This window comes from Erpetoichthys calabaricus, chromosome 8, assembly GCF_900747795.2.
Source record: "Erpetoichthys calabaricus chromosome 8, fErpCal1.3, whole genome shotgun sequence".
NCBI classification, from domain to species: domain Eukaryota; kingdom Metazoa; phylum Chordata; class Cladistia; order Polypteriformes; family Polypteridae; genus Erpetoichthys; species Erpetoichthys calabaricus.
In genome coordinates this window covers 54,929,008-54,953,620 of record NC_041401.2, presented here as the reverse complement: position 1 = coordinate 54,953,620, position 24,613 = coordinate 54,929,008, and the positions used below count along the sequence as shown (strand labels likewise).

Sequence of the window (24,613 nt, the reverse complement as noted above, 5' to 3'; positions counted from 1 at the left end):
ATGCCAGAACTGTCCATCACATCTTCTTACCCTGTAACAGTGACCAGGCTACAGGAGAAAAATGAAGAGGCTTTCTGAAATGGGCCAATGGAGAGCTCTCAGAGTGTACTTGGAAGAAGCGACTCCTAGGGAGAGCTGTAGTCATAGCTGGCTTCCCAAAACATCCTTGGTAGGGGTATGGGGGCACACTAGCAGCACTTACAAGTTTTTTTTTTCTTTTCCATATGTTACTTACTTGCAGTTAGGCAGTAAGTGCCACATGACATCAGGCATGTCGTGGATGTTGGTATATCGGGCCATTTTTTATTATTTAATGCATAAATACTGATAACTACAACAAACAAGATGCGTGTTAAAAAAAATGTTATTTTGATACATCTGCAGCTTCAATGTTTGCTAATATTCTAAACAATCAAAGTGAATTGCTAATCTCAAAAGTGCTAATAGTTTAAATAGTAAGGTAAATGTAAGCCTACTGAAAAGTAAGTCCATGCACGCAATGTCGGGGCTCATTTTGCATGAATTCCTGCATCAATGCAGCATGGCATGGAGGCGAACAGCCTGTGGCACTACTGAGGTGTTATGGAAGCCCAGGATGCTTTGATAGCAACCCTCAGCTTGTCTGCATTGTTGGGTCTAGTGTATCTTATCTTCCTCTTGACTGGCCTGACACAAGGAATGCGATAGTTGTAGCCCATGTCCAGGATACGTCTGTGTGTGGTGGCTCTTGAAGCACCAACTCCAGACGCAGTGCACTCCTTGTGAATCCTCCCCAAATTCTTGAATGGGCTGTGCTTCACAATCCTCTCAAGGCTGCGGTTATCCCTGTTCCTTGTGCACCTTTTTCTGACACATTTTTTCCTTCCACTCAACTTTCCATTAATATGCTTGGATATAGCACTCTGTGAACAGCCAGCTTCTTTAGCAAGGACCTTTTGTGGCTTACTGAACCAGACTGAGAGACCATTTAAAGGCTCAGGACACCATTGCAGGTGTTTTGTGTTAATTAACTGAGTGGAGTGTGACACCATGGGTCTACAATTCTACAATATTGAACTTTTCACAATATTCTAATTTTCTGAGATACTGAATTTTGGGTTTTCATCAACTATAACCCATACTGAGCAAAATGAAAAGAAAAAAATGCTTGAAATATATCACTCTGTGTTTAACGAATCTATATATTTCACTTTTTGAATTTAATTACTGAAATAAATTAACTTTTTGATGATATTCTAATTTATTGAGATGCACCTGTAAACTGTGCTGGTTAAAGTACTAAATGATTTGCGGGTTAATGCATACAGAGGCTGTATCTGTTCTTGTTCTCTTAGACTTAATTACAGAAAAGGTACAAATTTCTTTGTTAGTTATCGTGATTGTGCTTTGGAGATACACAACACTATATATGGTGTACCACAAGGATCCACTGTGAGTCCACTACTCTTTTCAATCTGCATGCTTCCATTAGGTAAGATTATCTCAAAGCACAGGGTGAGCTTCCACAGCTATATAGACAACACACAGCTTTATCTATAGTGCCTGACGACCCTGATACTCTTGGCTCTCTGATCCATTCTTAGCCGTATTTCCAAATGGATGAGTAGTAACTTTCTCAAATGAAATAAGGAAATAAAACAGAAATTTTACTGATTGGCAAACATAGATATAGCCAGGGTATTAGAAATAAACCTGATCCATTACATTCAAAAATCAAGTCACAGGTAAAGAATTTGGGGGGTAATCATGAACTCTGACCTAAACTTTAAATCACATATTAACCAGATTACTAGGACTACTTTTTTTACACTTAAAGAATATAGTCAGATTACTGTAATGCACTTCTAACAGGACTAAGAAAGACATAATTCTGTATTCTGCAATTAGTGCAGAATACAGCGCCCAGAATCTTAACTAGAAAAAGAACATGTGACTACATCTCACCAGTTTTAGAGCTGTTACATTGGTTACCTGTGTTGTTCAGAATTGACTTTAAAATACTACTAATGGTTTAAAAAGCGTTAAATAATCTTGCTCCATCCTATTTTTGGGAATGTATGCCCCCCTGCACTCTGCTTATACTTCCAAAAGCCAAGCTTAAAAAAAGTGGTGAGGCGGCCTTTTGCTTTTATGCAACAAAAATTTGGAAAACTTTACTGATAGAAATCCACCGGGCTAGTATTGTGGATCATTTTAAAACACTGCTAAAACCCTGTTATTTTAATATGGCTTTTTCAAAGCTACAGTTCAGTTTTACTCCTAATAGACTATATGGGTATAGAATTATCATATTCTTCAGGTATCTGCTATGTGCTGTAATCCCCACTATTCTCTGGTGTCTTTTCTGTTTCTTCTATGGTGGCAATCTGCACCACCACCACCTGAAGGCACAATGCAGCCCCCTGAGATGATGGAATGAAGGAGGGTGTCTCAGCTGTCCACGAGACCAACTTCATCAAATCCTATCATGTGAAGCAAAGGTTTATGTTAGGTAGAATGCCCAGTGTGGGCTGGGCCATGATTTGGCCTTGGAACCTCCGCAGAATTTGTTTCTTCTGGAGCCTAACTGGAAGTTTGTTTGTTTTTTTTTTTTTTTGTTTCTGTTTTTCTGTCCTCTCTGCGATTTGATCATAGCTTGTATTGTTGTTTCTTATTCTTTAATATTAATGCCTAATCTTATGTTTTTCTTTTCTTGTAACTTTCTCTTTGTCATCTTGTAAAGAGCTATATTATATGAAAATGTGCTACAGAAATAAATGTTGTTTATAAAAATATAAAGCACAAACACTTAGGATTGCAGGGTCAGATAAATAAAATCTATCTAGTTTCTAACTATTAAATTATTTTGTTAGGTAATCCACGAGTGATTTCTCTACAAGATACTCTATGTGAAGAGCAGCCTCTCACCATCTATGAAAGAGAACCGATATGTAAATTTAACTAAATTAATTGGAAATCTCCATGAAGGGAGACTTGTCGCATGTGAGAAAGAAACTAGGGCTACTTATACTTGTTTCTCATTTAAAAAAAAAAAATCCAGATTATAGCGTTTACAGGTCAATGAATCTGATTATCATCATTCGCTTCAAGACAAAGGCATTTATGAAGCAGCATATAGAATAACACTTAGAGTAGCACCAGCATCCACTCAAGCTACATTGGCAAAACAATTAAGCTCATTAATTCCATAAGTGAGAAATTAACTGAACATATAGTGAGTAAACAACAAACAGTTCAAATATTACTCTTATTATTTTGGATTACACATATTATTTTGGATGTTAGCCATGAGGAGCAAACAATGCTAATCATAAGAAATGTCATACTGGAAGATGCACCCAGGATTAAAAAGCCAGTCTGCTGAAAAAACTCCAAGAGCTTTCTTTGTGCTATATACTACCAACACCAAAAATTTAGTGGTAGCAGATGCAGCAAAAAGCTCAAGAGATGCCACTGCCAACATCTGCAAAAGCTTTACAGCTTTTTGTGGTTGCACGTTAAAAGTGGACTATCTTGATGAAACATGTAAATATCCTATACAAGTCTGGATTGTGCTACTCAGGGCCAAACTTTGCCTAGTCCCCAAAATGGTCAGGGCAGCCCTGTCTATAGTTATAGTAGAGGGAAGAAGCTGGCTGGTGTGCTCTGTGAGGAGAAAACAAAAAGGTAAGGTATGAAGGACACATAGGAAAGAGCAGTGAGAGCTGCAAAAAAACAAAGCTGTATTAAAAAAAAAATGCAGATTTTAAGGAAAGGTCCTTGTAAGTGATTTGAAAGGCCCTGTCACGGCCACAGGGAAGGGGGAGGGCTGCAAATGTAAAAGCAAATTCCAAAAAAAAAATACAGGAGAGTCTAAATAGAAAGAAGTTTTCTTATTTTGCTCCTTTTCTTACTGACAATAAAAATACACATATTTTAATATTTCTAGGAAGGATACATTTGTATTTTCAGTTTACAAAATGTGGACCTTGATGACCTTGACAAGCAAGGCGCCACAGAATATGATTGGCTCAAGGCTGAAATTTTCAGAGAGGTAGGAACAGCAGTGGCATTGTGAGCCTGAGAGGCCAGCCTAGCACTTGAGCATTTGAGATGTGGGGGAATCTCAAACAGATACTTAAGCCCGGAGCCAACACAATGGAGCAGGTAGTAGAAACAGTAGCATGTGACTTCCACATTAATTTTTTCCCCAGGTATCTGTGACACCACGTGTAGTGACAAGGTTTGCACTAAACTACACTTTAGGCCATCTTGTAGTTCAGGACGGAACAAGATCAGACTTGAGAGTTGTCAGATATGGAGACAAAGACACAAAAATGTGGTAATTTCAAAAACAATAGCGGGTTTTATTTATAGGTGCATACAAACAAAAAAAATAATGTCCCAAAATGAAAAATAATCAAAGACAAAAACTGTACATACACAAAAACAGTAGTCTTCCTAAAGTAAAAGAATATGATCAGGAAGAAAGTCCAATGACTCTCAAAAAATTTACAAGAAGCTTGTAAATGCACGCATGCCTAACTAAAATCTGAACTAAACGTTCCACACTTCTTGTTTTGTTCATGGCAGGGCCTACGGAGATGCTTGCCTTTTTGACAGGCTGACCCGCAGGGTCCACCAGGCCTGAAATAGACGCACACTCAAGCCATCACCAGCACCACAGCACATGACCTGCCAACGCTAAAGTTTAAAACTTCTTGCAAAAGCGCACCCCTGCACTTCGACAGTTTAAAAACTGTTTTTTTTTTCTTGCACGTAAATCACCTTTACACTATTCTTAGACCTTTTTTCTTTGAAGTGGTAATTAATGCCTGGTAGGCAGATTGCCACAGAATCTCAAATGACATGTCCACAAGAAATTCTGTAAAAATATAGACATCTGAATTGACACTTTGCAGCGCCTTTGGATGGCTATGCTAACTGAAAGGTCAGAACCACCCAATGATTGCCGACAATCCCAGACAGAATGTGGCCAACAATCAAAGCCCTGCTGTCATGATAGTGAGCTAACTGTAAAGGTCGAGGACAAACCCAATTTACCTGGGCGCTACTGTAATGTTCCTGCCTATGCAAGCCAATGGATTATGTTTGGGCACAGGAGGAAGTTACTGTGGACTGTTATGTGCTAACCCTCTCTCCCTTCCATGTACAGGTGAGGTATTGGTTAATGGAACAAACGTGACAGATCTCATTGATTCCAGGAAAAACATATCTATCTAAAAATGTCATGTTCTTTCTCCACTTGGGAAATGACTTTTTGTAACGGGTATCTGAACAAGAGGGAGAGGTGAGGTTGCTGTTGCTAGTCCCAAAAGCCTACCGGTGGCAGATTTGCAAACCAGCATATGTCCACCTCTTCGGAGCCCATCTTGGGGCAGAATCTGCTTTTATTGGCCTAGAATTAATGAAGGGTTCTGTCTCTTTCATACTTCCTGCACGGAGTGTCAATTGTGGCAGATTCCAAGGAAAGACTAGGCTCCTCCTGTTCTGGAGCCTCTGACAAATATTCCATTCAAGAGAATAAGGGTAGACATTGTCAGTGTGCTGAAGCCCTGTGCCCGAGGAAATAAACACTTTTGGGTCCTTGGGAAATATGAAATCCAACACCCAGAGGCTATCCCATCGAGACAAGCCAATTCCAAAAACATCGCCTGGGAACTGGTGGGGGTATTTGAATGTGGCAGGGGATTGGACTAAGGGATGCCCTTTGCCTCAGACACATTCTCAGAAATTGCCCGGTTACTCAGAATTAAACATTTAAAGACCTCAGCTATATTTTGTACACTCAAAAGTAAAATTGGGAGAATGAGGAATTCCCTTCCACTAATATACTTGAATATATTGTGCATTTACATGATAGGTTTGGCCTATTGTAAAAGATAACATGGAACATGCGCAAGCAGCACAAGTCTGCCTATACAACCAATTTGCCGATCCTTCAGAAGTTCAATCCCGGCGATCGAGTCATGGAACTCATTCCCTCATCTTACTTCAAACTGATGGCACATTGGCAAGGACCCTGTGAGATTAAAGAAAGGAAAGGCTTAGTGGGTTGTTTGGTGAAACAACCAAACTGTTGATCGGTCTAGCATTTTTAACGTGTCAATTTGCTAAAACCATGGAATGAATAGGAACCCAACACCTACTCCAGCCAGCCTCACACCCTCTTTGCCCATAGGAAAGTTTTAAATTTTGGCGTCAATCTGATACTGCAGCAATGACTGGGGCTAGAATCAGCCAATCATTTCGTTCTAGAGGTAGGAAATAAGAAACCCAGTAGGACCTCTCTGACTGCACATGACATTGTTACTGACCCAAGAGTGATCATCAGTGAAAGCCCATTTGAACTCCCGGAAGAGAAAGGAGTGGAAAACGTAGCTTAAGGTCGAGCTAAATCTGGACCTTGTTGTTACTGAGTATAGGTTTAGTCCCTGGACTATCCTGATCATTTTGGTCCCAAAGCCCAAGAGAAGTTGGTATTTTTACAGTAACATCTGTCGACCAACTCAGAAAGATTTGATAGTTGACTACACTTGACGTCACAAAAGGGTGTTGGCAAATTCTTTTAATGGAGTCTGTCAATGAAAACACCTCATTCAGTAACTCCAGTGGGCGTTGGTAGTATTGAGTCCTTCCATTTGGACTGCTTGGGGTGCCAACCATCTTCCAATGTCATGGTTCTTACAGCAACGCCTACCTGGGTGACGTGGTCATCTATTCTGACACCAAGGAGGAACATGTACAGCACATTCAAGTTGCCCTTCTTGCATTTTTGTGAAGCCAGACTCCCCTTAAATCACCAGGGGCCTCATGTATAAACGGTGCGTACGCACAGAAATGTTGCGTACGAACCTTTCCACGCTCAAATCGCGATGTATAAAACCTAAACTTGGCGTAAAGCCACGCACATTTCCACGGTAACTCATTCCTTGGCGTACGCAATTTATCCGCCCGGTTTTGCAGACTGGCGGCACCCAGTGTCAAAGCAGTGCTACTGTTCCTGTGTGATCACTCTTTCTTTCTTAAATCCACATTCCTGGCGTGGCTTTATAAATACACTGAAATTAACTGCATATTGTTTATTAGTGTAATGCATCTGATTGTAATTAACCTGTAGCAATATAATGTCCAGGGAATAGCCATAGTATTCCAAATACCATAACTGCTTTAGTGTTGTAACTCTCACTGCATGTTCTTTCAGCTGATCCCGTTAAGGGTTGCCACAGCAGATCATCTTTTTCCATATTACTCTCACTGCACCACTCAGAGTATTTATATTACTGTATCTGAGTGGGAAATCACAGCAGCAGCTGATTGGAAAGAGAATTATCGGTACACAGCATGAAGCAGATGCTGCCTGAGCCACAGCAAACGCTTTAGTCCCTGTACGGACTTCGCGGTTTAGAAACAGTTTCATCCCAAGAACTCTAAACACTAAATCAGTCCATCAACTGCTCCTTATATAATTGTTTACTTATAAGTACAATCACCTCACTGTAAACTTGCACTACAGTTATAATATTGCACAACCTGCGCCACTTTATAAAGCGCGTATTTACATGTGATGACGGTATTCATTTCTAAGACGAAATGCAGCAAAACATGTTGATTATATTATACAGATAAAACTTTAACTTCATTTAAATAATCTGTATTGTTAATAATTAAACATGTGAGGACACGGTGCCGCAGCGCTAGCTAGTTCAGTAATTGTTCCTGCCTTGCGCTGTATTATTGCTGGTGCTGACGCGACACTGGAAAGATAGACGGATAGAATAATTAAACATGTACTACTAAGATATTTCAATGTTCCTTAAAAGTTTTGAAGAATCGAAGTTCTAAGCTTACAGATGGCTTCACGTCTATTACATAGCTTATTGTGTGGCGATTGAGTTTTTGGAGAAAGAAAAGTAAGGACAGGAATTGGAGGTTAGTACGTTTGAAAGAGACAGTAGTGCTGTGATAAATTATTTAACTGAAGGTTGCGCATGGCGCAGCAAGCCTCTTGCGTGAGACATGAACAAGCACTGCGCCACCGTGTTCCCATGTTTAATAACATGCTTTCATTCCTATCATCATGAAAAAGATATCACGTATACATCTCAGTATTTTAATTATTCAGAGAGCTGTAATATCAAGAATGTAATGGATTATGTGTCCTGTTGGAGAAAGAGAAAGCCCGTTTAAAAAGCAGGTAGTGATTCATACACATAGAGCACATAGAAGATCAAATACAGAACAAAGCATTTAACATGCCACTTTAGTTACAATAGGATTTGAGAAACTAGTAAATTAAACGATTTTAAGATGAAGTTTAAGATGTTCTACTTTAATGGCAAAATAAACTACGTGATTAAAGTGGAAATTTCGAGATTAAAGTTGACATTTCGTGCTTTTTTCCCCACTGTGTGCCTTTTTTTTTGTCTGTACCCTAATAAGCTTTCATATGACACTCAGACGGTGGGCTACGACTCGCTTTTTCACGGCGACTTTGATATGTGATTTCTTTTTTATTTCGGGCACTGTGCGACTTTGTGAAGTTGAGACTTCGAGTTTCTCCGACATACTGTCACTCGATCAGCTTCCTTTTGTTGATTATACCACTGTTTAAACCAACAAATAGTACGTTTTTCATTTGCCTCCACTTGGTATTCGCTGAAATTCTTATATTTTCCCCTGTGCCTTTCCCATTGTCTTTTCACAGAAGGCTATTTATATTGATTTGCATATTCAAAAGGCGTAATTCTGGGAGGAGTTGGGGCGGGACAGAAGGCGCGTGCACGTGCGTTACTTTTCACGCAAATCGGGATTTATGTAGTAGAAGAACGTGAAAGTATGCGTGCGCACAGATTCCTGCATCTGGATTATTCTGTGCGTACGCACAATCCCGCTTTTGTGCTTACGCCATGTTATAGTGTGAGTTCTACGCACGGCGTTATACATGAGGCCCCAGAACATTAAAACAATCAGGATGAGAATAGACCTTTTAGCACAACAAAACTCACCTATCTTATCCATGGAATTCTTTCAAAGTAACATTAAGTCTAGCTTTGAAAGTCACACTGCCTACCAGACTACTCATCCCATGTGTCTATGATTCCCAGTGAGAAGAAAAACTTCCTGATGTATGTAAAAAATTTACCCAAAACAAGTTTCCAACTGTTTACCTGTGTTCTACTTGAATTAATTTTAAAGTAACAGTCTTGATCATCTGTACTAATTCCTTTCATAATTTTAAACACTTCAAACATGTCACACCTCATAAACTCCTTTTGCTTAAACTGAAAAGGTTAAGCTCCTTTAATTTTTTTTTTTCTCATAACTCAACCACTGAAATGCTGGTATCAACCTAGACTTTCCTCTATGGACTTTTTCTAGTGTTTTGATGTCTTTTTTGTAGCCTGGAGACTAAAGCTATACACAGTACTCCAAATGAGATCTAACCATTGAGTTATAAAGCTTCAGCGTAACCTCCTTTGACTCGTACTTCACACTATATAACCTAACTTTCTGTTAGCCTTCTGAATACTGCTTGAAAGTTGATAGTGACAAGTCCACTAAGTCAAAAAATCCTTCTCCTAAATCCAAGGTGTACTTTCAATTTACAGACCTGACAGGTTTGCTTTCTACATGTAATACTTTACACATACTTACATTAAATTTCATCTGCCACAAATCTGCCAAAGCCTGTATGCTGTCTGAGTCCCTCTGTAATGATTCAACGGATTCTAGATTATCTGCCAATCCACTTAGCTTGGTATCATCTGCAAACTTAACTAGCTTGCAATTCATATTCTTATTCATTTATATATATATATATTAAAAAAGCAGCAATTCTAGCACTGACCCCTGAGGAACACCACACTTAACATTACTACTTTTTGATAAAGTTCCTCGCACCATAACCCTCTGATTACTGAGTTTTAGCCTATTCTGGCCCCCATGTACACACTACACCATGAACTCCCACTTCTTTTAGTCTGATGTCTAACCTTTCATGTGGCACCTTATCAAATGCTTTCTGAAAGTCAAGATGAACAATATCATATGCACCACTTTAATCATTTCATGTTGTTGCTTCCTCATAGAATTCCAGCATTTTAGTGAAACATAACCTCTCTCATCTGAATCCAAACAGACTGTTCAACAAAACTCTTGCCATGTGTTGCTCAATCTTTTCCTTAATAATTCCTTACATTAATTTTTTTGAGATGCAGGTTAAGCTTACTGAAAAAAAAAAAAAGACTGTTCGTGCTCAGCAAAACTAGTTGATCACAAAAAACAACCTTTCCAGAACCTGCTTTCTAAGCTTCACAGTAAATTAGTTTTAGTGTTCCGTTATGCAAGCCATTACAGTAGATGAGCCAGTGCACATTGTTTTTTTTCCCCTGAAGTGCAAACAAAGGGCAGCAAGTCAAAGCTTCTTTTACCAAAGAGTGAGAGGCGATTGGAATATTAGCCTTTATATTAAAGAAAGTGGAGTAATGAACTGAGAAAAAGGAATCAGAGAAGTTGTCCTAAGCAATTAGACAAACAACAAAATCTAAGTTAATTAATTCAGACCTTTTTATTTTGTCCTTGTGGTATAGTGGGTCTGTGGCTCAGAAAAAAGTGGCTGTTTTAAATAAATAATTGGACATGCTCATGCTGGGGAGTGTAGTAGGTACAATCTGCTGAGAAGACGGCTTGTTTCCGGATTGGTGTGAGATGGTCAGCTGTCTGTGCATTGAGCTGCCTTGTCGGCGTGTGTGGACAGTCTGATTGTCTCATTATCAGCCTGGGGTGGCAATCAGGCAAACACACCTGCAACTTCACCCCAGCACTTAAATTGTGACTGAGAGAATAAAACTGAAGAAAAAAGCTAACTTTTACAAGTACCATAAATTAACACCCGATCTTACGTTGCTCGTTTTCAAATAATATTACATTAGTGTGATGACGTTTTCTGATTGGTACTAATCAGGTCATAAAATGATTTCTTTAAAATGTCACATATATTTGTACATTTCCTCAAAATGCAAACCTGCAAAAAAGTACAGTGCATCCCTGCCTCAAGCAGCCCTTCTGAGAGGGCTTTCAGCACTGGATGAAATGTTGTAACATGTAACCGTGCTAATCTGAAGCCAGATGCTATAGACAGACTGGTATTTCTGTCAAACAGCTTGAAATTTCCTCAATAGAATTTTACAACTGTGTTTTTTCCCCTGATATCTATGTGCAATACTGGACAGAACTTGAAGTCAGTAATTTGTTTAAAAATGTTACAGGTTTGTGTTTTTTTTGTATCTTTGTGCAATATGTAACAGACGCTGTGGCTATAGTTTATTTATCTTGTGCAGTATTTGAAAAACTTTGGATTTTTACACTATAATACATTATGTTAGATTTTTGTTCTTGCTTGTATGCTGCACAATTCACCTTAAAGCATAGCAGTTTATGTTTATTCAGCCTGGAATTTTCAGGCCCTGTAGTTCAATTATGATTAGTTTTTTATTCCCTTTGGATTCATATCTTGTTTACATTACAGGTAGGTGTCCATTACAAATGCTCTCATTGTAATAGTTTTGTGGGTCTTTCTGCTTTGAAATGGATTACTCATATTTGCACTGTTTGATCTGGATAATACTCGACTGGTGATTTTAATATTTTTGTGTTATTTTACTTCAGTTTTAAGTAAATAAATAAATAAAACCTGTTTTCCTTTAACAATTCTTTCCATTAATCTCATTAGTAAGCTACAATTAACATCCTAATAACAAGACCAAGCTAGATGAATAGGACTTTTATAACACACATTTTTAAAGGATGGAAAATATCATCTAATTATCATTATCGTCAAATTTCCAGAAAACAGATATAAATTTTTGCTAATATTGCACACCCCTACTTCTAAATATATATTTGGGGTTAATTAAGATGTTTAAAATTGAACATTGTCAAAAGAATGTTTTCATCACAGAATTAATCATTTATTAATTATAAAATAAGTAGAGTCACTTTAACATTCAGTCCAAATGGATGGAAATATTAGCATGATTAATTTGCACAGATTATTGTCAGTTTTATTGGTTTCGATATAATATATGCTAATGTAGGCTGTAATATAGGCTACAGTAGATAGCATACAATTAAACAAATAATAATATACCATGTCTGCACTGGGGGATGTGCAAGTGAGGAATAAGAAATCAAGCGATTTCACTCTGTGTCATCTGTTCTTTAGCTGCTTGGACATGGGCAGCACCTGTGTTGTGCTGTTTCAGGTAAGAAATCCCTTCACGGGCAACCAACAAACCTCCACAGCAAATGTATTCCTCACCAGAGATGGGGGTGACCCTTTGACAATCTGTCTTGCACTCAGACCTATACCTCAACAGTCTCTTACATTTCAAGGGTGAACCTGTATCAGCAGACATCGTTGTGTGTAGCATCTTGTTCTGGATGTTCTGTTATACTGTGTGATGCAACCTTTTTCTTTTAACTGTCGATATGTGAACACAAAATGATGGCAAGGATGACACTGATGTACAATTCCACTCAGCATGCAGTGCTTGTCCATCTTAATGTGACAAGAAAAATACACTCTTTCATTCCACTTGTATAATTGGTTTCATTTTATTTATTCTCATGTTATACTCTGTACTTTGAAGATCTAAACATAAAAGTGAAGTTCATACCTTTAAATATCTGAGTTTAGTAAACTAACAATTTTTATATTTAAATGCCTTTAATCAGTGTAATTTGATTTATTTGATGTATTTTTATTATTGATATTATTACTATCATTTTATTTTATTAGTAGAATGCCACTGTAATGTTTTGGTTTTAGAAAACTGAAATATATAATAAAAAAAACATTCACAATAAAGATTATTTACAAAACTTTTAAAGAACATATAAAAAACACATTCTCCAGTGGGTGCATTTACTTGCTTATTCATTCATGTAAAATGATTGTGAGGTGGGGGGGCTAGTGAACAATTTTTATATTAATTTTTCAAATAGATTCAGAAAAGAGATGATCAGGAGGAATTCATTTTATCAAATTCAGGGATACAGGGAGTTAGAAAGCATCCTAGAAACACTTGGCAGAAATCAATTCCAACATACCACCACTCTATCACGGGGACATTTGCATTTTTTTTTTTTTTTTTTAAGGCCAGGACACATAAGGATATCAATTTTATTCATTTTAAGCAACTCCAGTTTTGTACACTGAGCCACAAACACCCTCCACAGCTGATGCTTCTGGCAGGGGTACCAGGTTTTTCTCCAGGATCTGTCTATATTGAGTAGCATGCATCTGCACGTCAATCCTGATCAAACTGCTGAAAAGCAACACAACAACATGTGGCTGGCACCACCACATTTTTACAATGGTGACAGTCTTACCTGGGTGATTGTACAGTGATAGAGAGATGGCATTTGTGGCATAAATCTATTATAATAAAAAAAAATCCTGGGACGAGATGAGACTTTTTAGCCTGGGACGAGACGTGACTTTTTCAGATAAGACATTGTGCCAAGAGATTTATCCACGCCCAGGGCCGGAAATAAAAGACAAAGAGTAGATGACAAAGTAGAACATCGTAAAGAATTCAAAAACGTTGGCACAATACACATGCAGAGCAGTTTAGAGATAATGAAAGTACTAAAATTCTAAAGTCTCAAAAAAAAAAAAATGATAGTAAAGATCACAATAGTGCAAACAATTGGAAATTATTACTCGAAGTAACAGAACAGCAAAAAGAGATCGAATATATTGTTCAAATTTAAACTTTAAGTTGGAGACTTGTAGATCGTCTAATTTGTGCTGCCATCAGGGAAAAGCAGTGTTTCTTCCCAATGAAGAGGCGTACTCGCGAGAATTAAAAGATTTGTTGTTTGGTGAAAATGAAATCCACATATGCGAGTGGCAGTGATGCGAAGTGGCTGGCACGTAGCGCAGGCTGGGGGGGTTGGTGAGAAAAGCCCCCTAGTTTAAACGTTAAATGTAAATAGGTTTCACTTTAGTCTCACTAGATCAAATGACTTCTTGACGCATGCTTGCAATATCTTCCAAGTGACAACGTGCAAATTCTTTACATTAAAGGACTTTTTTTTCTGGCAAGGATTTTTCCTTTCCACTATCCCATAAAAGGCCCTTTTTGCACAATGCCTTAGACATTGTTGAGCCATGAATATTTTCTCCAATTAAAAACACTGTCTTCTGCAAATCAATTAGAGTGACAACTGGTGTCATAGCAGCCTCACTGACAAGTGTCATTCTTGTCAACAATTAAGTTTTAATCTGGTTACCTGACCTAAGCAGCACGTAGTTGACTTTTTTTTTAAAACTTCATATGAAGGACTTAACTGAACTTTGGGGTATGTTCAGCGCATTCAAGATGGCCTTTTACCCTCCCTCAGATCTGTGTTTCTATACTATATCCATGACTTGTTTTGAATGTTCCATTTTAGTTTGCTTTGTGGAAAAGTCTGTACCATACTGATGGACCTCAGTAAGAGATAGACCATATATCCTCATAAATTAACTGAAAACAGGTCATCCACTTATTTCTTACACAGGTGGAGACCATCAACAAACTGGATGATATGACCAGGTAATTAACTGCACTGGAGTAAATTTAACGTTATATTTACAAAAGATGTGAATAGTTTTAAATCTCATAATTTTGATTTTTTTTCTTTTATTTTTTTTAAAGGGATTCTAATTACCGGTAGTTACTTTTGACTTGATATAATGTAAACAATTTTACAGATCAGGTGGGAAAATGCTTACTTTAATATATTGTTGATTTAGAATCTAAAACAAAATATGCAAGTAGGTTTGGGGTCTGAAAATCATTAAAAAGCACTTTATTTAGGAAAAGGACACAGAAACAAAATCCTATTTTTAATACTTCAATTCATTAAAACAAGTACTCGGCAAACCACTAGTTAAAACAGTATTTACCCTTATTATTACTTACGCTGAATATGGATGAACTGCTTGGGAATCTTAAATTCTCCTCTGTATAGCTTGTCATAATAGGTAATGTTGCTCTCTGCCTCCGGAACAGGAATAACCATTGTTTCCTTCTTCTCCCTGAAAACCTGTTGAGCTGAAATGGCCCGCTGTAAGTGGTGTTCCTAAAACAAAAACAAAAATCAAATTGTATTAATGAGAGATCTTAAATTTTAAAGAGAAATATACATCCATCCATTTTACCTACTGTAAAGTCCAAATCTATCTTAGACCTACAGAAGAAATGGCAGGAAGGGATGCAAGTACAGATTTTACTGCATGAATGACAAAATTTGACAGTTAAATTGCTATTCCCATCCATTTGTATAATATGCATATAATTACAGTTCACTTTCTTTAAAAAAAAATACAAAAATGTTCCTGGCACTACAGTACTGTACACAGCTACTTGATAGACGCTGTATTAAAAATAGCAAATATAAACAACATACAGTTGATGTAAATATGGATGCCACAAAAATTATTTTTGGTACCAATTCGATACCAGAATTCTGCAAATATAACAGTACCAGCTTTTTTACAGTATCAGTAACACTGATAACAGTCAGAATTGTATTCATGCATTATTGTGTGACTGAAGGCAGATAAATTATTTTGGATGGCTCAATAAAATGAGAGAAAATAGTGAGTAAAACTTCATATAACAATGGCATGAAGTGATGATAGTCATGTCAGGAAGTGCTTTGAGTTGGAGGCACAAAAATTCCAGTGTGCAATTGCAGGAACCAAATATTTTAATTATCAAAAAAAAAAAAAAAAAGACATACACTCAGCTGTCATTACTGCTACTTTTATCTCTTTATTTTGTTACTTCAGAAATAGATGTGTGTGCTGTATGAGCTAAATAATACTACCAATTAAATGAGGTGTAATTATCTAACTTCCACAGTCGTGTATTTATATAAGGAGATAAAAAGATAATGATTAATTGCTTTTAATAAGGTCCTAATAAATAGAGGTTTCACATTCATCCTCTTGACTGTAATGAGCACATCCACCCATTTTCAAAATTATGCATATAGTTCAGGTTCTTTGCAGGGACCTCAAATTTATAGTTATGCATATAGGACTTTGGGAGAACTGGCAGCTCTAACAACAGCTGTAGCAAGAAAACATTGACGCAAGAATCAAAGAAGCAATTTGGTTTTTCTACACTTGCGATTATAATAACAAGAACATTTATTTATATAGCACATTTTCATAGAAATGATGTAGCTCAAAGTGCTTTACATGATGAAGAAAGAAAAAAAAGACTAAATAAGAAAATAGAATTAGGGAACACTAATTAACATAGAATAAAAGTAAGGTCCGATGGCCAGGGAGGACAGAAGAAAAAAATAAAATAAAATATGGAGGGGTTCCTAGGCCTCAAGACCATATAGCCCCATCTAGGCTTTCTACCTAACATAAATAACCTCACAATCAGTCCTCACAATGAGCTACACCATTTGTTTAAATAAAATTTATTTAGTGTTTCATTATTTTTTAAATTTGTGATCAACTTTTTATTGCCATAATGAAAAAGGAATATAGTAAAAGGAAACCAACAATGTATATAGAGTACTGTGCAAAAGTTTTAGGCAGGTGTGAAAAAATGCTGTAAACAAAGAATGCTTTCAAAAATGGAAATGTTAATCATTTATTTTTATCAATCAACAAAATGCAGTGAATGAACAAAAGAGAAATCTAAATCAAATCAATATTTGGTGTGACCACCCTTTGCCTTCAAAACAGCATCAATTCTTCTAGGTACACTTGCACACAGTTTTTGAAGGAACTCGGCTGGTAGGTTGTTCCAAACATCTTGGAGAACTAACCACAAATCTTCTGTGGATGTAGGCTTCCTCACACCCTTCTGACTCTTCATGTAATCCCAGACACACTTGATGATGTCGAGATCAGGGCTCTGTGGGGCCAATACCATCACTTCCAGGACTTCTTGTTCTTCTTTACGCTGAACATAGTTCTTAATGACTTTGGCTGTATGTTTGGGGTCGTTGTCCTGTTGCAGAATAAATTTGGGGCCAATCATATGCCTCCCTGATGGTATTGCATGATGGATTAGTACCTGCCTGTATTTCTCAGCATTGAGAACACCATTAATCTTGACCAAATCTCCAACTCCATTTGCAGAAATGCAGCCCCAAACGTTGAAGGAACCTCCACCATGCTTCACTGTTGCCTGTAGACACTCATTATTGTACCGCTCTCTAGCCCTTCGACAAACAAACTGCCTTCTTCAAATTTTGACTCGTCAGTCCAGAGCACCTGCTGCCATTTTTCTGCACCCCAGTTCCTATGTTTTTGTGCATACTTGAGTCGCTTGGCCTTGTTTCCACATCGGAAGTATGGCTTTTTGGCTGCAACTCTTTCATGAAGACCACTTCTGGCCAGACTTCTCCGGACAGTAGATGGGTGTACCTGGGTCCCACTGGTTTCTGCCAGTTCTGAGCTGAAGGCACTGCTGGACATCTTCCGATTTCGAAGGGTAATAAGCTTGATGTGTCTTTCATCTGCTGCACTAAGTTTCCTTGGCCGACCACTGTGTCTACGATCCTCAACGTTGCCCGTTTCTTTGTGCTTCTTCAAAAGAGCTTGAACAGCACAACTTGAAACCCCAGTCTGCTTTGAAATCTTTGTCTGGGAGAGACCTTGCTGATGCAGGATAACTACCTTGCGTCTTGTTGCTGTGCTCAATCTTGCCATGACATTAAACTGTTCCTCACCCAGTTTTAAGCCTCCTACACAGCTGTTTCTGCTTCAGTTAATGACTGTGTTCCAACCTACGTGTGACATTGATGATCATTAGCACCTGTTTGGTATAACTGGTTGGTCATACACCTGGCTATAATCCTACAAAATCCCTGACTTTGTGCAAGTGTACCTATAAGAACTGATGCTGGTTTGAAGGCAAAAGGTAGTAACACCAAATATTGATTTGATTTAGATTTTTCTTTTGTTCGCTCACTTTGTATTTTGTAAATTGATAACAATAAATAATCATTATTTATATTTCTGAAAGCATTCTTTGTTTACAGAATTTTTTCACACCTGCCTAAAACTTTTGCACAGTACTGTATATATATATATATATATATATATATATATATATATATATATATATATATATATATATATATATATATATATATATGTATACACACACACACACACACACACACCAGATCTAGCATGCAATGTTAAAATCCAGTATCTGATTGTCAGTATCGAGTTTGCATGTTTTCCCTGCGTCTCTGTGCTATTCTTCCAGATATCCTTCTAAATTTTCAAAGCCGTGCAGGTTTTATGAAATGGTCTTTGTGCAAGCGTGAGTACAGTATGTGTGTGAGTGGACACTGGGATAAACTGGCACCCTATCCTTGCCTTTTTCCTGAATTGTGCCCCATGCTGCCAGGATAGGCTCTTGTTCCTTGCTCCTCTGAGTAACTGGCTTTGAGAATAATCAGGACTATTATTAGTTTGCCAGCAATTGTGTTATCATAGGGGAAGGTGTCTATCTTTTCAGAGTTAGTTGACTACCTTAGCCTTGGGCACGTATATCTACAGTGGCATGCAAATGTTTGTGCACCCTTACTTAAAATGTCTGTTACTGTGAACAGTTAAGTGAGCAGAAGATGAACAGATCACCAAAAGGCATAAAGTTATAGATGACACATTTCTTCTCAGCATTTTATGCAAGGTTGCTACTTTTATTGACAATTACATTAAGTTTAAGCAAAAAGTAAATATTTGCAGTGTTGGCCCTTCTTTTTCAAGACCTCTGCAATTCGCCCTGGCATGCTGTCAATCAGCTTCCCCGGCTCTTGAGAATTGACCACAAGTTCTCAATGGGATTAAGGTCTGGGAAGTTTCCTGGTTATGGACCAAAAATTTTGATGTTTTGTTCCCCGAGCCACTTATTTATCACTTTTGCCTTATGGCACAGTGCTCCATCATGCTGGAAAATGCATTGTTCATTAACAAACTGTTCTTGGATGGTTGGGAGAAGTTGCTCTCAGAGAATGGTGACACCACGCCATCCTCCAAAAGTCTTTACCTCAATGTGCGTGCAGAAAATATATATTCATTCAGTATTGTTAGACAAATGGTGAGAACTACTTTTTCTAAATTAAGCTTTGATTCAGTTAAGTACATTAAAGAAGCAATTAAACAATATGACAGCTTGTAATTACAGGAAGAATTTTATTTTCTTTTATACCAAATATTACTGATATTTTCTGAATGCACTTTGTTAAAAAGTATGTATTTGAGCTATTTATTTTAGTATTTTTATGTCACAGAAACATTAAGCCAATAGAATTTTATTATAAAGTTTAGCTTTAAAAAATAAATAAAAATCAGAATCTGTATCAGAATTGCCAATTCAATAACATAATATTGGTGTTTGGTATTGGCCCTAAAAAAAACCTGATCAGGGCATCCTTAGATTTCTATCTACAGTAATCCCTCGCTATATCGCGCTTCGCCCTTCGCGGCTTCACTCCATCGCGGATTTTATATGTAAGCATATTTAAATATATATCGCGGATTTTTCGCTGCTTCGCGGGTTTCTGCGGACAATGGGTCTTTTAATTTCTGGTACATGCTTCCTCAGTTGGTTTGCCCAGTTGATTTCATACAAGGGACGCTATTGGCAGATGGCTGAGAAGCTACCCAACTTACTTTTCTTTCTCTGTCTCTTGCGCTGACTATCTGTGATCCTGACGTAGGGGGTGTGAGCAGGGGGGCTGTTCGCACACCTAGACGATACGGACGCTCATCTAAAAATGCTGAAAGATTATCTTCACTTTGCTACCTTCTGTGTGCAGCTTTTAAGTATGCTGCACGGTGCTTCGCATACTTAAAAGCTCAAAGGGCACGTATTGATTTTTTTTATCTGTCTCTCTCTCTGCTCCTGACGGAGGGGGTGAGAGCTGCCGCCTTCAACAGCTTTGTGCCGTGGTGCTTCGCATACTTAAAAGCAAACAGCCCTATTGATTTATTTGCTCCTTTGAAGAGGAAGATATGTTTGCATTCTTTTAATTGTGAGACTGAACTGTCATCTCTGTCTTGTCATGGAGCACAGTTTAAACTTTTGAAAAAGAGACAAATGTTTGTTTGCAATGTTTGAATAACGTTCCTGTCTCTCTACAACCTCCTGTGTTTCTGCGCAAATCTGTGACCCAAGCATGACAATATAAAAATAACCATATAAACATATGGTTTCTACTTCGCGGATTTTCTTATTTCGCGGGTGGCTCTGGAACGCAACCCCCGCGATGGAGGAGGGATTACTGTATTCAATTTCAAAACCGAATAATGTAGGCCATGCAGCAGGAGCCACTCCTTCCTTTATCCCATTCAAAAAGCATAAACTTTCTCATTTGGATGCCAATAGAAGCTAGTGATTTAATATAATAGTAAAGTTTTCTGTAATTCAGCATAAACTATTCTAATAATAGAAGCATTGCAGCGTGTTGAAGAGAAACTGGCAGATACAGAAACAGTAGCTACGTTACAAAGAAAGATATACAGGACAAAAGCTGTGAGATTTTATGGAGAAATGTTTTCATGCAAAAACACACACCTTCAAATGCGAGTTTCTGAGATAGACGCTATGTATGTGATTAACCTAATGGCAAGTTGCAAAAACACCACTAAGGGGACAATTCAATAAAACCAAAACAATAAATTTATGAATTTAATGGTTAATGTTATTGTATGTATGCAAAGTTTCAAGTGTTATCAAAATGGCTGTGAAATCTTTGAAACCTTCAGATTAGGAGGGAACCATTCCATCCAATTGATTCAACTGTGCTCTTACATTTTTAAAATTTAAAGTTTGCCTAAAGTTTAAAATTTATTTAAATGTTTTGTTAAATTACATTTTAATAATTTTGTTCATTATGAATTGTACTCATTTTTATTGTTAAAAGGAGATCAACAAACATTATTCCTAAATAATTCAGCACCAATTATATTCCACCAGGATTCCTTTCAAATACTATTTCCCTCAACATCACTATTTACCAAAATGTACTTTAAAACTAGACTTATGCTTTCCATTTGTACCCATTAACAGCATTAATGATATTGGCTGATTTTAAGTAAATAATATTACAAGTTAATGTCTCTTGATGCCACAGAACTTTAATACTGGGTTAATACAAAGAGAATACTGTGATCCTCCATCTTGGCAGTGGCCAAAGAAGTTTATAATAGCTTTAATGCATATGTAAGAGCCATTTCCTAGTTACATACGATTCATAAATGTTTTACTAAATGACAATGCATAATCTATGGGAGGCTCCTATAACCCCCACAAGTAGAATTGAATTGGTATATTCTAATCATTTCTAACAGCTCTGACTAAACATTCTCAGTTAGTGAGCAGCCTTGCCATGTGTAAGGTGTAGTGGGCACATGGTTTTAAACCGTGCCTATGTGCCTTTTGAGTGTGTGAAGTAATATGTAAGACAAAAGCACTTAATTTAAGTGCTGTGCTGTACATTTAAAGTGTACAGAAGAAGAAGCTAAGAATCTTTAAGTATATAAGAAGTTAAGAATCTTTAAGTATAGAAGAAGTAAAGAACTTTTAAGTACAGAAATAACTAAAGTTTCTCAAGAAAAGCTAAGTTTAGAGAAGATACATTTTTCATTTTTTTTGTCTTTTATTCTATGTGCGTAACAACTTTTTTCTTTATTCTTGTGTGGATTATTTGTTATTAACTTTCACTAAATATTTTTAAAACGAACTTTTGGACTGAGAGATTTCTTTCGGCACGTGTTTTACCCGTGCTTGAACTCGCCTTATACTTCGGCAGCTACAGCATACGATTATAATTTTTATTTTCAATTATGAAAACGATTAAATCTTATCTACAATTCACATTTAATGAGTTTCTTCTAGCTTCATTTACATACAGAAAAAATACAGTAATTTTATTAACTAATCAGAGTAATGTAAACATTAACAAAGTACTGTAAAATTTTATGGCATACTTCACATCCAACCTGGGCATTATTAGCATTGACACTAACCTACTATTCACTACTCACATTGCTGCACTATTCAGAAACTTTTTCTTTTCTTCTATCCAAGAAACACAAACACTTAAGTATTTTATCACTGTAAGGATACAGATATGTAAATTCATACATTTCTTTTACATAAAATTGACTACTGCAACATTTAATTCACAGGTTACATAAATTGCTATCAGAACAAAAATCTGCCTCATTGGTAATTACTATAACTATGAAGTATTACAAGTCAACTACTATAGTGTCCACATTGATTTCCAGTTATGTTTAGGGCCAATTACAACTCTTCATTCTAACACACACAAAGATTAAAAAAGGACTAAACAGGGCCTCAAAAGCTGTGTGGAATGAAAAGAGAGGGATGCCCTTTCAGCATTTAATTCCAGAAAACACTAACTACTTTAGTTTAGTATACCCTTATGTTAGCTGCTAATTAGGTTATCCATACCGCACATATGATGATTAAATTTGTCAATAAAAAAAAAAAAAAAAAAAAAGCTAAAAGCTTGGTAACATTTCTACTACTTTTCCAAGCATTTGTTCCAGTCTATGAAATGAGACATCTGTGTACCATATTTACTTGCGTTTAAGTTCTCCTGTGGATAAACCGAGACTTCATTTTACTGTATAATTTCCGGTATTTTATAATGTCGGTCGTATAAGTCGAATGTGGAAAAATCCTGCTATTGATACAAAAAAATTATGATATGCTAATGCCCACCTGAGAGAGTAACCACAGAGCACACTACATTTTTTTCTATGTATTGTGCTTACGTGACTACACAGTAATACCCAAACTATTCTGAAGCAACATTTGCACTGTTTTGTGTATCTCACACCCTCATACACCTTTATCGTATGAGCGTCCCTTCTTTACGATGGAGTGTTCGATCAGAAGAAAATATGAAGCTGGTTTTAAATTAAAAGTCATTTAAGTGGCGAAAGAAATTGGTAACTGTGCTGCTGCAACAAAATTCAATGTGTCTGAGAAACTGGTGTGAGATTAAAAGAAGAGAGATGTTTTTTTTTTTTTAAAAAAATGTAAGCATCGGATTTTTGAACAAGCGTACAAGTCGGGGGTCTGATTTTATGATCGATTTTTCAGGTACTTATACATGAGTATATACAATAAATTTTAACCTTTGGTGCTTGCCCCATACAGAACATTTAGTGGCAGGCTGCCAGTGCTACAAATGTACAGTACATCCGGAAAGTATTCACAGCGCATCTCTTTTTCCACATTTTGTTATGTTACAGCCTTATTCCAAAATGGATTAAATTCATTTTTTTCCTCAGAATTCTACACAACAACTCCCCATAATGACAACGTGAAAAAAGTTTACTTGAGGGTTTTGCAAATTTATTAAAAATAAAAAAACTGAGAAATCACATGTACATAAGTATTCACAGCCTTTGCTCAATACTTTGTTGATGCACCTTTGGCAGCAATAACAGCCTCAAGTCTTTTTGAATATGATGCCACAAGCTTGGCACACCTATCCTTGGCCAGTTTCACCCATTCCTCTTTGCAGCACCTCTCAAGCTCCATCAGGTTGGATGGGAAGCGTAGGTGCACAGCCATTTTAGATCTCTCCAGAGATGTTCAATCGGATTCAAGTCTGGGCTCTGGCTGGGCCACTCAAGGACATTCACAGAGTTGTCCTGAAGCCACTCCTTTGATATCTTGGCTGTGTGCTCAGGGTCGTTGTCCTGCTGAAAGATGAACCGTCGCCCCAGTCTGAGGTCAAGAGCGCTCTGGAGCAGGTTTTCATCCAAGATGTCTCTGTACATTGCTGCAGTCATCTTTCCCTTTATCCTGACTAGTCTCCCAGTCCCTGCCGCTGAAAAACATCCCCACAGCATGATGCTGCCACCACCATGCTTCACTGTAGGGATGGTATTGGCCTGACGATGAGCGGTGCCTGGTTTCCTCCAAACGTGACGCTTGGCATTCACACCAAAGAGTTCAATCTTTGTCTCATCAGACCAGAGAATTTTCTTTCTCATGGTCTGAGAGTCCTTCAGGTGCCTTTTGGCAAACTCCAGGCGGACTGCCATGTGCCTTTTACTAAGGAGTTGCTTCCGTCTGGCCACTCTACCATACAGGCCTGATTGATGGATTGCTGCAGAGATGGTTGTCCTTTTGGAAGGTTCTCCTCTCTTCACAGAGGACCTCTGGAGCTCTGACAGAGTGACCATCGGGTTCTTGGTCACCTCCCTGACTAAGGCCCTTCTCCCCCGATCGCTCAGTTTAGATGGCCGGCCAGCTCTAGGAAGAGTCCTGGTGGTTTCGAACTTCTTCCACTTACGGATGATGGAGGCCACTGTGCTCATTGGGACCTTCAAAGCAGCAGACATTTTTCTGTAACCTTCCCCAGATTTGTGCCTCGAGACAATCCTGTCTCGGAGGTCTACAGACAATTCCTTTGACTTCATGCTCGGTTTGTGCTCTGACATGAACTGTCAACTGTGGGACCTTATATAGACAGGTGTGTGCCTTTCCAAATCATGTCCATTCAACTGAATTTACCACAGGTG

The 24,613-nt window shown here is 37.6% G+C and overlaps 1 protein-coding gene across 2 annotated transcripts in view; it reads right to left on the bottom strand.

Moving 5' to 3' along the window:
- Nucleotides 1-24,613, bottom strand: part of epc2 (enhancer of polycomb homolog 2 (Drosophila)) — a 137,848-nt gene that overhangs the window by 52,561 nt on the left and 60,674 nt on the right. For both annotated transcript variants that reach the window (XM_051930550.1, XM_028806529.2), the window contains exon 2: nt 14,976-15,135. In XM_051930550.1, coding sequence (XP_051786510.1) covers nt 14,976-15,135 — 160 coding nt within the window. The remainder of the gene's footprint in view (nt 1-14,975; nt 15,136-24,613) is intronic.